Source organism: Cibotium barometz, chromosome 52 (assembly GCF_041138505.1).
Source record: "Cibotium barometz isolate CiBa-2024 chromosome 52, ASM4113850v1, whole genome shotgun sequence".
Lineage (NCBI taxonomy): Eukaryota > Viridiplantae > Streptophyta > Polypodiopsida > Cyatheales > Cibotiaceae > Cibotium > Cibotium barometz.
This window is the reverse complement of record NC_141097.1, coordinates 10,900,156-10,914,828: the sequence shown is the minus strand read 5'-3', so window position 1 is coordinate 10,914,828 and position 14,673 is coordinate 10,900,156. Positions and strand designations below refer to the sequence as shown.

At 37.5% G+C, this 14,673-nt stretch overlaps 1 protein-coding gene and 2 long non-coding RNA genes across 3 annotated transcripts; all 3 read right to left on the bottom strand.

Moving 5' to 3' along the window:
* Nucleotides 1-4,217: 4,217 nt before the first annotated feature.
* On the bottom strand, nucleotides 4,218-5,112 carry LOC147608788 (uncharacterized). Its single transcript, XR_015264401.1, has 3 exons — nucleotides 4,716-5,112; nucleotides 4,493-4,624; nucleotides 4,218-4,385 (listed from the first exon to the last, which is right to left on the bottom strand). It is a non-coding gene; the product is annotated as an uncharacterized LOC147608788 (long non-coding RNA).
* A 3,019-nt stretch (nucleotides 5,113-8,131) lies between these two features.
* On the bottom strand, nucleotides 8,132-8,928 carry LOC147608787 (major strawberry allergen Fra a 1.06-like). Its single transcript, XM_086788214.1, has 2 exons — nucleotides 8,655-8,928; nucleotides 8,132-8,558 (listed from the first exon to the last, which is right to left on the bottom strand). Exons 1-2 carry the CDS (start codon nucleotides 8,851-8,853, stop codon nucleotides 8,245-8,247), a joined length of 513 nt encoding a protein of 170 aa, XP_086644340.1. The 5' UTR covers nucleotides 8,854-8,928; the 3' UTR covers nucleotides 8,132-8,244.
* A 5,039-nt stretch (nucleotides 8,929-13,967) lies between these two features.
* On the bottom strand, nucleotides 13,968-14,673 carry LOC147608786 (uncharacterized). Its single transcript, XR_015264405.1, has 3 exons — nucleotides 14,466-14,673; nucleotides 14,243-14,374; nucleotides 13,968-14,135 (listed from the first exon to the last, which is right to left on the bottom strand). It is a non-coding gene; the product is annotated as an uncharacterized LOC147608786 (long non-coding RNA).

Below are 14,673 nucleotides of genomic sequence, written 5' to 3'. Positions count from 1 at the left end.
CCAAAAGTCTGAATGTACCAAAAGGCAACGTTTGAGATACTACTAGAGTAAAGGAATGATGAAGAACTCCTTTTCTTTTAAAAAAAGAAACACAAATCTTTTGAAATTTGAACTTTCAGAACCATTTTAATTTACTAACATCTCTCTTATAAGGAATAGGGATCCAATTCCATCTCCTATACAGAAGAATACTGAGAGCTGAGTGCTTTTCACATGTTTCTATTTTTCACCCTTATCTTGATGTTGTTTGAAGTCTTTCCTATGCTTGTGTTCTATGGAATTATAGATCCCATAGCTCTCGAGAAGGTCAATACGTACAAAGCCCATATTGCACATGAATTCAACAAGGAAAAAAATTAGGGGCTATTTTAGAGGGGCCTTTGATATTGTCATGCTATTTCACTAGAAAATAGGGCCTTTAGAGGGGCCTTGATATTGTCATGTTTTTAAAGTTTTAGGTTCATATATAAATGATTCGCTAACCCATCTATACTTATACTATTTTCGTGGTATCTTATTTTTTACCCTGAACTTCAAGGGAAAAGTGAACAACTCCTTGTCTAAGGAATTCAAGGGAAAATTGAATAACTCCATACCTATGGATTGTTATAGGCTCCAGATACACCTATGTTACAAATTTGAGTTCATAAAGTACTCCTTCTATTTAGAACTAAGAAAATAAAGCCCCTTATGTTGAAGCTTTTTGAAGTCCATAAGAAAATAAATACCCTTATGTTGAACTTATGTGTTTCCTTCCACATTTTCTACTAAGCCCCTTATTCATAGGTTTACACTAAGGTTGCATTTTAGGAAATCCTACCACATGTCATACTTTACAATTATTTCTATTGACATGTGTTACTTTCATGCATATTGTATAGAAAGGAACTAGCATTAATTCTTGATGAAGAGTAGCGCTACAAATGGAAATGCAGACATGTTGAGAAAATGGCTAGGATAATGCATCCATATTATCTTTCAAATAAAGAAGATTTTAAGATGATTCTCATAGTATACTCATCATTACTGAATGTAGACATGACTAGTATAATGCATCCAATTTATCCTGGATATGTTGATAGAACATGCCTACAAGAATGCATCCAATTTATTTTTCAAATCCTCATGCATAAGAATACCTCTTTGAAAATATGCCTAAAGCATAGCCTAATGCATGCATTAAAGCACGTATAATCCTTATACAAGTATAATGCGTAAGTATATGAATAATCTTTCTAGAAGCCCAATGCATACCCTAATGCAAATGATTAAGGCTTATGCATACCAAAATGCAAATGCATAAATGTTTATACATAGTCTATACATGCATGCATAAGGCTTATATATAAGCCTAATGCATAGGGCTAATGAAAAATCCATACGGCTTATGCGAAATAACCTAAATCATAAGGCTAATACATGCATAAGGCTTATGCTTAAGAGCCTGAAGCATAAGTCTTTGCTTATCCTAATTCATGTTGCATAACCTATGCATAAGTTATACATAGCTATATATAGGCACAATACAACAAGATAAGAAATTCCCAAGGCATCGAGGGTGCAATACTGTGCCAAATAATAAAGTAGCAGGACATAATTTATTGCTTATTCATAAGCTATATATAATCCTAATGCATAAGCTATGCATAGGCACAATACAACCAAATAAGAAATTCCCAAATCATCCAGAGTGGAATAATGTTCCAATTAATAAAGTAGGAGATAATTTTTTATTTCTTGTCACTTGCTCTCATGAAGATGGGTTTATAACATGTAGAAAAATAAATCTATGTTAAACAAGTAGCTTTCCATTATGTATAAAACACTCTATGAATAGAGCCCTTAATTATGCATAATAAATATACACATATAGATATCTCGTCCATAATTAGCTCTATGTATAAATAAATCTCATGCATAGAAAACAAGAAAAAAAAATCCCAAGCGTATAAATAACATGCCAAAATTGTTGTTATCAAACAAGAAATACAAAGTCTTCCCAAGGGTACAAATAACATGCCAAAAAATAAATTAAATAGGCATACTTCAATAGCAAATGTCAAACCTACATACAACAAATGGTTAACAAGAAATTCTCATAGACGATGTTTTTTTGGTGGAGTTGTGAATTTTTATTACATATGGGAGTAAAAAATCCGTATAACTAAAGTGTACTAGCTTACCACCTAGATGTAGAACACACATTGGTAGATTTTCTAGATTACCCCACACCCACCTCATTGTTGTTGATGAGGGCATATCCCTCCTACCAACATTATTTTTTATTTCTTGTGCCTTTCTCTTGTCAAAATGATTTAAAAAATTTAGATAAGGAAATCTATATTAAGAAAAGTGCTCTTCATTATGCATAAAGGTCTCTAATTGTAGAGCTCTTAATGATGTATAACAGGTTATACACATAAAGAGCTCTCATGTGCATAAAGAGTTCTATGCATAAAGATCTCTAGCTCTCTTCCAAAGATAACAAGAAATAAAAAATCTTCCCGAGGGTACGATAACATGCAAAATAATAGACGTACCTTTTTAAGTGCACATAAAGAAATTTAATGTTAATCCTACATACAACAAATGGTACAAAGGAAATGGATAACAAGAAATTCTCTAAAATATTATTTATTGGTGCTTCTGTGAAATTCTATACATGAGAATGAGAAAAAATTAGATATTCCATGTGAAATTATATTACAAGGAAATAAGAACAAATTAGAAAGTCCATATAATAAAAATAAACTAGCTTAACAACTAATACGCAACATATTGATATAATTGTTTGTAGAAATTGATTGTTCTCTTCCTCTTGTGTCTTAAATGTTGATGCGCACCTCATTGGTTTATTGTCTAGGTTATCCCACATCCACCTCATTGTTGGTGATGAGGAGATATCCCTCCTACCTTTAAAAAAAAAATATTGTAGCTTTCTCCTATCAATATTATTTCATAACATGTAGATAAGGAAATCTGTGCTAAGAATATAGGTCTTAATTTTGCATCAAAGACTCTAATCAAGAGATCTTAATGATGCACAATAAGCTCTACACATAAAGAGCTCGCATGTGCATAAAGAGTTCTATGCATAAAGATCCCTAGGTCTCTTCCAAAGATTACAGGAAATAAAAAATCCTCCAAAAGGTATGAAAACATGCCAAATAATAAAATAAATAGGCTTACCTCTTTAATTACACCTTTAAAAATAATGTTAAACCTACATACAACAAATGGTACAAAGGAAATGTTAAACAAGAAATTCTCTAAAATATTATTTATTGTGATTTCGTGAAATTCTATTACATGAGGAGAAAAAGAAATTCGATGCAAAATTATAATATAGGGAAATTATAACAAATTAGAAAGTCTAGATAATAAAAAAACACTAGCTAAGTAGCTAATATGAAACGCACATTGATAGACTTATTTGTAAAAATTGATGGTTCTCTTCCTCTTCTCTCTTACATGTTCATGCGTAGGAAGAAATGTTAAGAGAAGAGGACCATTTCTTATGGTAATCCATTATTGCTATGAATGATACATGAGTACAACTCACATGTTGAAGTGATCTACACAAAGTTTATGCTCAGGCTTGCCTTCACTAACTACAAGAGGTGGGGCCATTATCCACGCTTTTTTCGATGCTTTAGAACTAACCTGAAAATCCCCTAAACGTTGAAATACCCGTCGAAAAAAGCGTCCAAATAGAAACGTCGAAATAGACGCCGAAATAAGCGTCGAAACAAGAGTCGAAAAAAATAATTTTACCATGCATTACGTCCTTTTCAACGATTATTTTGACTAACATTCCGACTACTATTTCAACGGTTATTTTGACTGCTATTTTGACTATCATTTAGACTCTGTTTTCGATGGATGCGGGAAACTTTCGACGCTTATTTCGACGCGTGAAGGTATTAAATTTTTTTTGGCATAATGGTGCATCCAGCTACAGTCTTGTAATTGGATGCACCATTATGCCAAATTTATAGAGTACCAAAGGCAAAAAAAATTTTGGCATAATGGTGCATCCAGCTGCAGTCTTGTATACTGGATGCACCATTATGCCAAATTTATAGAGTACCAAAGGCAACTATACTCTGATGTGAAGAATGGCGTGAATTTGTTGAAAAAGTTAGAGAGAGTGCCATAACGTTTTCAACATTACAAAGTAGGTAAACAATTCACACAAGTGCAAACAATGGCCAAATTATATTGCAAGATGTGAAATTTACATATCAAGCTCTGACGAGATAAGCCAAAATTTGCATACAAGCTCAAACAAAGATGTGAGCTAACCAAAATGTGTATGTATAAGGGGAAAGACATGGTCAAGGCCACTCCATGCGGAGCTATCACTTAGGATCAGGCATTGGTCCCTGCTAAAACCATACAAGACGCTTTTTTTGGTATACCAAAACAATGATCTAACATGACAAGGCAAAGAAAGTATACAGATCATAAGGTTAAGGCTTGCCGCACTTACCATATCTACAATGCACCCCCAATTGAGGTTGGCGCCTTCTCACTCAAGCTTCTCCAAAAGAAAGGATGTGTTATGGCGGCGGCGAGCAATGTCCTCCTCTTCTCCCGTGGCCGGCCAACCAACCACTTGATTCTAAAAGTACCAACACAACAAGATAAGCATTGATACTTACAAAGTAGACATAACATCAAATGACACATACAAGATAAATGTTGAAACTTACAAAGTAGACATGGAATGCATCCCAACCGCCGCTTCCAAGGTGAGAGCTTCCTACGCTCTCCATTCGGGCTTTGGCCGCATCCTCTTATTGCTTGTAGCGTTGGGGATTTCGAGCATGCTTTTGCTTCTCCTCATTCCAATCCTCGGTTCTCATGTACCAAGTCTTCTCACCCCCTGCCTTCACTCTCCTAGTCACATCTCCCCGCCAATGTTTCACGACATCCACCATGTGGTCCTTTATCCACCTTATGGGAACGACATCACTACTACCGGCGGCCGGCTTGTACTCATCCTTGATTTGATTTATGACTCTATCTTTCTTGTGTTTATCCAACTTTGGCCATAAAGTCATAAAGTCATTTGCAAAGACAATGTGGCAAAGCTCACGAATGCGGCTCTTCATCTCTTGCCCAACATTATCCAAAACCACGTTGCCATTGATAATTGCCCTTGGCTAAGTGTGGCCTGGTAGCCTAGAATAGCAAAAAAGTGTCTAAGGATAGCTTGAGTGGCCTTGTAGTTTGGGGCGGTTGGGTGGAGTATACAGGAGCTCTCAAGCCTCTAGCAGTCGGGGCCGACTTAATATTTGGAATCCTATTAAGAGTTTATATGCTATGCATTTAATGTCCTTTGGTGTATTCGACATGACATTATTCAAGACATACTTTATGGTTTCTATCTAATTTTATGTTCCATTATCCTCTGTTTAGGTTATAGGGGATCTTCTCTAGATATCCCACTACATTAGTCACATTGATTGTAACATCATTGGTCTTATCGTTCGCCTGTACCCCCCCTCTCTCTCTCTCTCACACACACACACACGCGCACGCACACACACACACACACACACACACACACACACACACATACACCCCCCCACACACACACGCACATGGGGTGGATGACCCTTTAGTCTATTTCTTTCTTTCCCTTCTTATTTTTATATATAACCTTAGGAAAAAGGGAATTAAGAAATAGTCCTCTTTTGAGATTCGTGCGTCATCCCTTGTTTAGGTAACTGTGTGAGTAGTTGTCACTATGATGGTGTCAACATGTCATTGCTTCTTGCTAATAGTTTTTATTCTTTTCTCCTTGAGGAGCTCCAGCTAGGTGGTGCTTAATTGTTTCAAAGCCTGTAGCACCATCATGGATCCTCTAAACTTTAGAGCATGTTCTTTCCTTTACAATCTAACTAACTGGACTAGTGCAATCCACCTATAAAACAACAATCATGAAGCCTTTAAATTCTAGATTTTATGACTATTGCAATCCACCGAAACCATTAGTGATTGGTTGATTGATATGGAAGTCAACAATTATGTATGGGGAGAGAGCGGGGCATCATGCCAAAAGGAATAGAGATGATACATAAACCAAAAATCCTTTATTTAAGTATATAATATTCACAGCCATGCGTGTGCGCTATAAGCATCATGCCATCCATGGTGTGAGGACTTCATGGTGGGTAGAACATTTTACTTGGTAGCGCAGCCGCGCTGCTGAAGTTGGGGTTGGTGGTAAGGTAGGCTTCCGTGGAGCGGGTGGTGCGGATGGCCGCCTCTTTTTAACTATGGTGGAAGTGGTGCTCTCCGATCCTCTGGAATTGGAGGGTGTGTTGCACCACAGCATGGTGGGGGTGTCAGGCGTCCGCCGCCACCTTTATGGTGTGAGTGAATGAGTGCCATAGCTTCCAAAGCGTTCCTCCTTCCACCAGCCTCAGCTTGGCCACAAGTCGGGCGCAGAAAATACAACTATATGTGGAGAAAATACAGTTGTACATCTGCACAGGCAGCTGTCTGGAAATTTTTATAAATTCCAGAGGGCGTCTATATATGCGTCTATAATGGATTCTATAAGCGCATCTATACCCGTGTCTATAAGCGCGTCTATAGACATGCTTATAGAGGCACTTATAGACGCACTTCGGTAGACACGATTTTAGACGCGATGATAAATGCGCCCATAACATTTTAAACCACGTTGTCAAAACGCATCTATAAACACGCCTACATTCACTTTTCCTTGTAGTGTCACAATGCTTCAAAAAGTACCTAGTGTTACTTATAAGTTAGCTTTGCCAAAAAGCTCTAAAGTTCATCTAGTTTTTCACGTCCATAGACTGAAGAAAAAAATTGGGAGATGACGATAATCGCGTCAGTCTAGAGACCCTAGTAGAACTTATGGAACCCCCATCCTTACCACACGAACTAGAAAAAGTCTTGGAGTTCCAAGAGAAAAGAACTTGACACTCTGTACAACAGGAGTGTTTAGTCAAGTGGAAGGATAGACCAGAAGAAGGTTCTACTTTGGGAAAAGGTACGCACACTCAGAAAGGTTCCCAAATCTTGTTTTTGAGGAGAAAAACTCCTCTTAAGGGGGGAGTAATGTCATGACAGCAGTAGTTTTGGGAGCCTAGAGAGCTCAACCGTCTGGACAAGGCATGTGCGGGGTTCAGTGGTGGTAGCCAGCATGGCCAAGCTAGAGGACACGTGGTGGAGCGCACTAAGGTAGTGTTCACAAACAGTTAAGGGGCAGTTGGCTAAGTGTGGCCCGATAGCCTAGAATAGCAAAAAGGTGTCTAAGGATAGCTTGAGTGGCCATGTAGTTGGTGTGGTTGGGTGGAGTATACAAGAGCTCTCAACCCTCTTTCCGGTCAGGGCTGGCCTAATATTTGCAATCCTATCAAGAGTTTATATCTATGCATTTAATGTCCTTTGGTGTATTCAACATGACATTATTCTCGACATAGTTTGTGCTTTCTATCTAATTTTATGTTCCATTATCCTCTGTTTATCCCACTACACTAGCCACTTGATTGTAACATCATTGGTCTCATCGGTCGTTTTAGCCTGCCCTCCCTCTCTCTCTCTTTCTCTCTCTCTCTCTCTCTCTCTCTCTCTCTCTCTCTCTCTCACACACACACACACACACACACATACATGCACATGGGGTGGATGACCCTTTAGTCTGTTTCTTTCTTTCCCTTCTTATTTTTATATATAATCTTAGGAAAAAGGGAATAAGAAACACTCTTATTTTGAGTTTCGTGCGTCATCCCTTGTTTAGGCAACTGTGTAAGTAGTTGTCGTCAACATGTCATTGCTTCCTAATAGTTTTTATTCTTCTTTTTCTCCTTGGGGAGCTCTAGCTATTAGGTGGTGCTGAATTGTTTCTTCAAAGCCTGTAGCACCATCATGGATCCTCTAAACTTTAGAGCATGTTCTTTCCTCTCCAATCTAATTAACTTGTGTGACTAGTGCAATCCACCTATAAAAAAACAATCATGAAGCCTTTAGATTCTAGATTTTATGACTATTGCAATCCACCGAAACCATTAGTGATTGATTGATTGATATGGAAGTCAACCATTATGTAGGGGGAGAGGGCGGGGCATCATGCCGAAAGGAATAGAGATGACACATAAACCAGAAATCCTTTATTTAAGTATATAATATTCACAGCCATGCGTGTGCGCTATAAGCTTCATGCCATCCATGGTGTGAGGACTTCATGGTGGGTAGAACATTTTAGTTGGTAGCGCAGCCGCCGAAGTTGGGGTTGGCGGTGAGGTAGGCTTCCGTGGAGCGGGTGGTGCGGATGGCCGCCTCTTTGTAACTATGGTGGAAGTGGTGCTCTCCGATCCTCTGGAATTGGAGGGTGTGTTGCACCACAGCGTGGTGGGGGTGACAGGCGTCCGCCACCACCTTGATGGTGTGGGTGAACGAGTGCCACAGCTTCCCAAGCGTTCCTCCTTCCACCAGCCTCAGCTTGGCCACAAGTCCGGCGCTGTCAATCTCCTCGTACTTCACCTTAGCCCACGTGAAGCCGTGTTGGACTAGAGCTGCGCCAGAACAATAATATCGTCCCAGTCATATGAACATTTTAACTTAATTAGACGCAAACCACACCCCACCGCCTGCTCTAAGCGTGTACTTACTTGATTTGTTGGCTACTTTCACCAGCCAAACGCTGCCTGCTTCACCCGCCGCCCCTTCCACCACCTCCGCGCATTCGAAATGCTCCGGCAGCGCAGCCACGACGGTCACGTGGGCCTCCTCCACCAGTGCCTTCCACACACGTGTTACCGGGTGCTTCACCACCACCTCGAATTTCAGCTCCTCGTCGTAAGAAGCCATGAGTGCAGTAAGTGTAATTGTGCTTGCTGAGCTTGAAGACGGCTGGGATACTTTCTGCGAAATTAATGAAGACCACCCGCACCCATGCTTAATTTATACAAGTCTCCACCTAGTTCAACGTCCCTTTCACAAGAGGACACACACGTCCGCCATGCTCTCAATTATATATATTCTCCCACCACCACGATGCACGCCATGACGGAGATGAACTTTATAAGATGCCTTCGCTGCTGCTCCGGAAGTTCCGTGCTCAAGATTTCTTTCTCGAGTTCTTTTGCATTATCCTTAGGATACCTTAGTAAAAGTAGGCCTCTTTTTTTTTTTAGGAGATACCTTAGTCTATACATTTCCGTGTCAAACTAAAAGTAGGCCTCTCTTTTTAGGAGATACCTTAGTCTATGCATTTCCGTATCAAATTAAAAGTAGGCCTCTCTTTTTAGGAGAGAGTTCCATAAGCTATGATGATGACACGCTTTTGTGTCTCTCACCTGTAGACACCACATCTCTTGAGCATGCGCATTTGCTATGATCATACACTTTTGTCTCTCTCAACTGTAGACACCACAGCTCTTGAGGGTGTCAATATGCAGTAAGAAGCCCATACAGCATGCGCATTACCTATGGATATTATCTTAGATATATCCCTTTTGTAATTTTTGAGATGCTAAAATACCCTTTCCGTATATGAGACATGTTTACTTTCTGAATTTACAAACCCCTTGTATGTATGGTTTTTCCCTAGCAATAGCTATACTAATTCTATGCTCTAGAAAATACCATAATGCTTGGGAAATTCTCATTTTCCCATGGGTGCTTGACATGTGTCCAATTTATCATTAGATTAAGAATCGACCTTTGTTTTGGTGTGCTAATGAGTAGAAGAGTGCTAAGGTGTCCCAAAAGGCTACACCAAAAGTCTGAATGTACCAAAAGGCAACGTTTGAGATACTACTAGAGTAAAGGAATGATGAAGAACTCCTTTTCTTTTAAAAAAAGAAACACAAATCTTTTGAAATTTGAACTTTCAGAACCATTTTAATTTACTAACATCTCTCTTATAAGGAATAGGGATCCAATTCCATCTCCTATACAGAAGAATACTGAGAGCTGAGTGCTTTTCACATGTTTCTATTTTTCACCCTTGTCTTGATGTTGTTTGAAGTCTTTCCTATGCTTGTGTTCTATGGAATTATAGATCCCATAGCTCTCGAGAAGGTCAATACGTACAAAGCCCATATTGCACATGAATTCAACAAGGAAAAAAAATAGGGGCTATTTTAGAGGGGCCTTTGATATTGTCATGCTATTTCACTAGAAAATAGGGCCTTTAGAGGGGCCTTGATATTGTCATGTTTTTAAAGTTTTAGGTTCATATATAAATGATTCGCTAACCCATCTATACTTATACTATTTTCGTGGTATCTTATTTTTTACCCTGAACTTCAAGGGAAAAGTGAACAACTCCTTGTCTAAGGAATTCAAGGGAAAATTGAATAACTCCATACCTATGGATTGTTATAGGCTCCAGATACACCTATGTTACAAATTTGAGTTCATAAAGTACTCCTTCTATTTAGAACTAAGAAAATAAAGCCCCTTATGTTGAAGCTTTTTGAAGTCCATAAGAAAATAAATACCCTTATGTTGAACTTATGTGTTTCCTTCCACATTTTCTACTAAGCCCCTTATTCATAGGTTTACACTAAGGTTGCATTTTAGGAAATCCTACCACATGTCATACTTTACAATTATTTCTATTGACATGTGTTACTTTCATGCATATTGTATAGAAAGGAACTAGCATTAATTCTTGATGAAGAGTAGCGCTACAAATGGAAATGCAGACATGTTGAGAAAATGGCTAGGATAATGCATCCATATTATCTTTCAAATAAAGAAGATTTTAAGATGATTCTCATAGTATACTCATCATTACTGAATGTAGACATGACTAGTATAATGCATCCAATTTATCCTGGATATGTTGATAGAACATGCCTACAAGAATGCATCCAATTTATTTTTCAAATCCTCATGCATAAGAATACCTCTTTGAAAATATGCCTAAAGCATAGCCTAATGCATGCATTAAAGCACGTATAATCCTTATACAAGTATAATGCGTAAGTATATGAATAATCTTTCTAGAAGCCCAATGCATACCCTAATGCAAATGATTAAGGCTTATGCATACCAAAATGCAAATGCATAAATGTTTATACATAGTCTATACATGCATGCATAAGGCTTATATATAAGCCTAATGCATAGGGCTAATGAAAAATCCATACGGCTTATGCGAAATAACCTAAATCATAAGGCTAATACATGCATAAGGCTTATGCTTAAGAGCCTGAAGCATAAGTCTTTGCTTATCCTAATTCATGTTGCATAACCTATGCATAAGTTATACATAGCTATATATAGGCACAATACAACAAGATAAGAAATTCCCAAGGCATCGAGGGTGCAATACTGTGCCAAATAATAAAGTAGCAGGACATAATTTATTGCTTATTCATAAGCTATATATAATCCTAATGCATAAGCTATGCATAGGCACAATACAACCAAATAAGAAATTCCCAAATCATCCAGAGTGGAATAATGTTCCAATTAATAAAGTAGGAGATAATTTTTTATTTCTTGTCACTTGCTCTCATGAAGATGGGTTTATAACATGTAGAAAAATAAATCTATGTTAAACAAGTAGCTTTCCATTATGTATAAAACACTCTATGAATAGAGCCCTTAACTATGCATAATAAATATACACATATAGATATCTCGTCCATAATTAGCTCTATGTATAAATAAATCTCATGCATAGAAAACAAGAAAAAAAAATCCCAAGCGTATAAATAACATGCCAAAATTGTTGTTATCAAACAAGAAATACAAAGTCTTCCCAAGGGTACAAATAACATGCCAAAAAATAAATTAAATAGGCATACTTCAATAGCAAATGTCAAACCTACATACAACAAATGGTTAACAAGAAATTCTCATAGACGATGTTTTTTTGGTGGAGTTGTGAATTTTTATTACATATGGGAGTAAAAAATCCGTATAACTAAAGTGTACTAGCTTACCACCTAGATGTAGAACACACATTGGTAGATTTTCTAGATTACCCCACTCCCACCTCATTGTTGTTGATGAGGGCATATCCCTCCTACCAACATTATTTTTTATTTCTTGTGCCTTTCTCTTGTCAAAATGATTTATAAAATTTAGATAAGGAAATCTATATTAAGAAAAGTGCTCTTCATTATGCATAAAGGTCTCTAATTGTAGAGCTCTTAATGATGTATAACAGGTTATACACATAAAGAGCTCTCATGTGCATAAAGAGTTCTATGCATAAAGATCTCTAGCTCTCTTCCAAAGATAACAAGAAATAAAAAATCTTCCCGAGGGTACGATAACATGCAAAATAATAGACGTACCTTTTTAAGTGCACATAAAGAAATTTAATGTTAATCCTACATACAACAAATGGTACAAAGGAAATGGATAACAAGAGATTCTCTAAAATATTATTTATTGGTGCTTCTGTGAAATTCTATACATGAGAATGAGAAAAAATTAGATATTCCATGTGAAATTATATTACAAGGAAATAAGAACAAATTAGAAAGTCCATATAATAAAAATAAACTAGCTTAACAACTAATACGCAACATATTGATATAATTGTTTGTAGAAATTGATTGTTCTCTTCCTCTTCTGTCTTAAATGTTGATGCGCACCTCATTGGTTTATTGTCTAGGTTATCCCACATCCACCTCATTGTTGGTGATGAGGAGATATCCCTCCTACCTTTAAAAAAAAAAATATTGTAGCTTTCTCCTATCAATATTATTTCATAACATGTAGATAAGGAAATCTGTGCTAAGAATATAGGTCTTAATTTTGCATCAAAGACTCTAATCAAGAGATCTTAATGATGCACAATAAGCTCTACACATAAAGAGCTCGCATGTGCATAAAGAGTTCTATGCATAAAGATCCCTAGGTCTCTTCCAAAGATTACAGGAAATAAAAAATCCTCCAAAAGGTATGAAAACATGCCAAATAATAAAATAAATAGGCTTACCTCTTTAATTACACCTTTAAAAATAATGTTAAACCTACATACAACAAATGGTACAAAGGAAATGTTAAACAAGAAATTCTCTAAAATATTATTTATTGTGATTTCGTGAAATTCTATTACATGAGGAGAAAAAGAAATTCGATGCAAAATTATAATATAGGGAAATTATAACAAATTAGAAAGTCTAGATAATAAAAAAACACTAGCTAAGTAGCTAATATGAAACGCACATTGATAGACTTATTTGTAAAAATTGATGGTTCTCTTCCTCTTCTCTCTTACATGTTCATGCGTAGGAAGAAATGTTAAGAGAAGAGGACCATTTCTTATGGTAATCCATTATTGCTATGAATGATACATGAGTACAACTCACATGTTGAAGTGATCTACATAAAGTTTATGCTCAGGCTTGCCTTCACTAACTACAAGAGGTGGGGCCATTATCCACGCTTTTTTCGATGCTTTAGAACTAACCTGAAAATCCCCTAAACGTTGAAATACCCGTCGAAAAAAGCGTCCAAATAGAAACGTCGAAATAGACGCCGAAATAAGCGTCGAAACAAGAGTCGAAAAAAATAATTTTACCATGCATTACGTCCTTTTCAACGATTATTTTGACTAACATTCCGACTTCTATTTCAACGGTTATTTTGACTATCATTTAGACTCTGTTTTCGATGGATGCGGGAAACTTTCGATGCTTATTTCGACGCGTGAAGGTATTAAATTTTTTTTGGCATAATGGTGCATCCAGCTACAGTCTTGTAATTGGATGCACCATTATGCCAAATTTATAGAGTACCAAAGGCAAAAAAATTTTGGCATAATGGTGCATCCAGCTGCAGTCTTGTATACTGGATGCACCATTATGCCAAATTTATAGAGTACCAAAGGCAACTATACTCTGATGTGAAGAATGGCGTGAATTTGTTGAAAAAGTTAGAGAGAGTGCCATAACGTTTTCAACATTACAAAGTAGGTACACAATTCACACAAGTGCAAACAATGGCCAAATTATATTGCAAGATGTGAAATTTACATATCAAGCTCTGACGAGATAAGCCAAAATTTGCATACAAGCTCAAACAAAGATGTGAGCTAACCAAAATGTGTATGTATAAGGGGAAAGACATGGTCAAGGCCACTCCATGCGGAGCTATCACTTAGGATCAGGCATTGGTCCCTGCTAAAACCATACAAGACGCTTTTTTTGGTATACCAAAACAATGATCTAACATGACAAGGCAAAGAAAGTATACAGATCATAAGGTTAAGGCTTGCCGCACTTACCATATCTACAATGCACCCCCAATTGAGGTTGGCGCCTTCTCACTCAAGCTTCTCCAAAAGAAAGGATGTGTTATGGCGGCGGCGAGCAATGTCCTCCTCTTCTCCCGTGGCCGGCCAACCAACCACTTGATTCTAAAAGTACCAACACAACAAGATAAGCATTGATACTTACAAAGTAGACATAACATCAAATGACACATACAAGATAAATGTTGAAACTTACAAAGTAGACATGGAATGCATCCCAACCGCCGCTTCCAAGGTGAGAGCTTCCTACGCTCTCCATTCGGGCTTTGGCCGCATCCTCTTATTGCTTGTAGCGTTGGGGATTTCGAGCATGCTTTTGCTTCTCCTCATTCCAATCCTCGGTTCTCATGTACCAAGTCTTCTCACCCCCTGCCTTCACTCTCCTAGTCACATCTCCCCGCCAA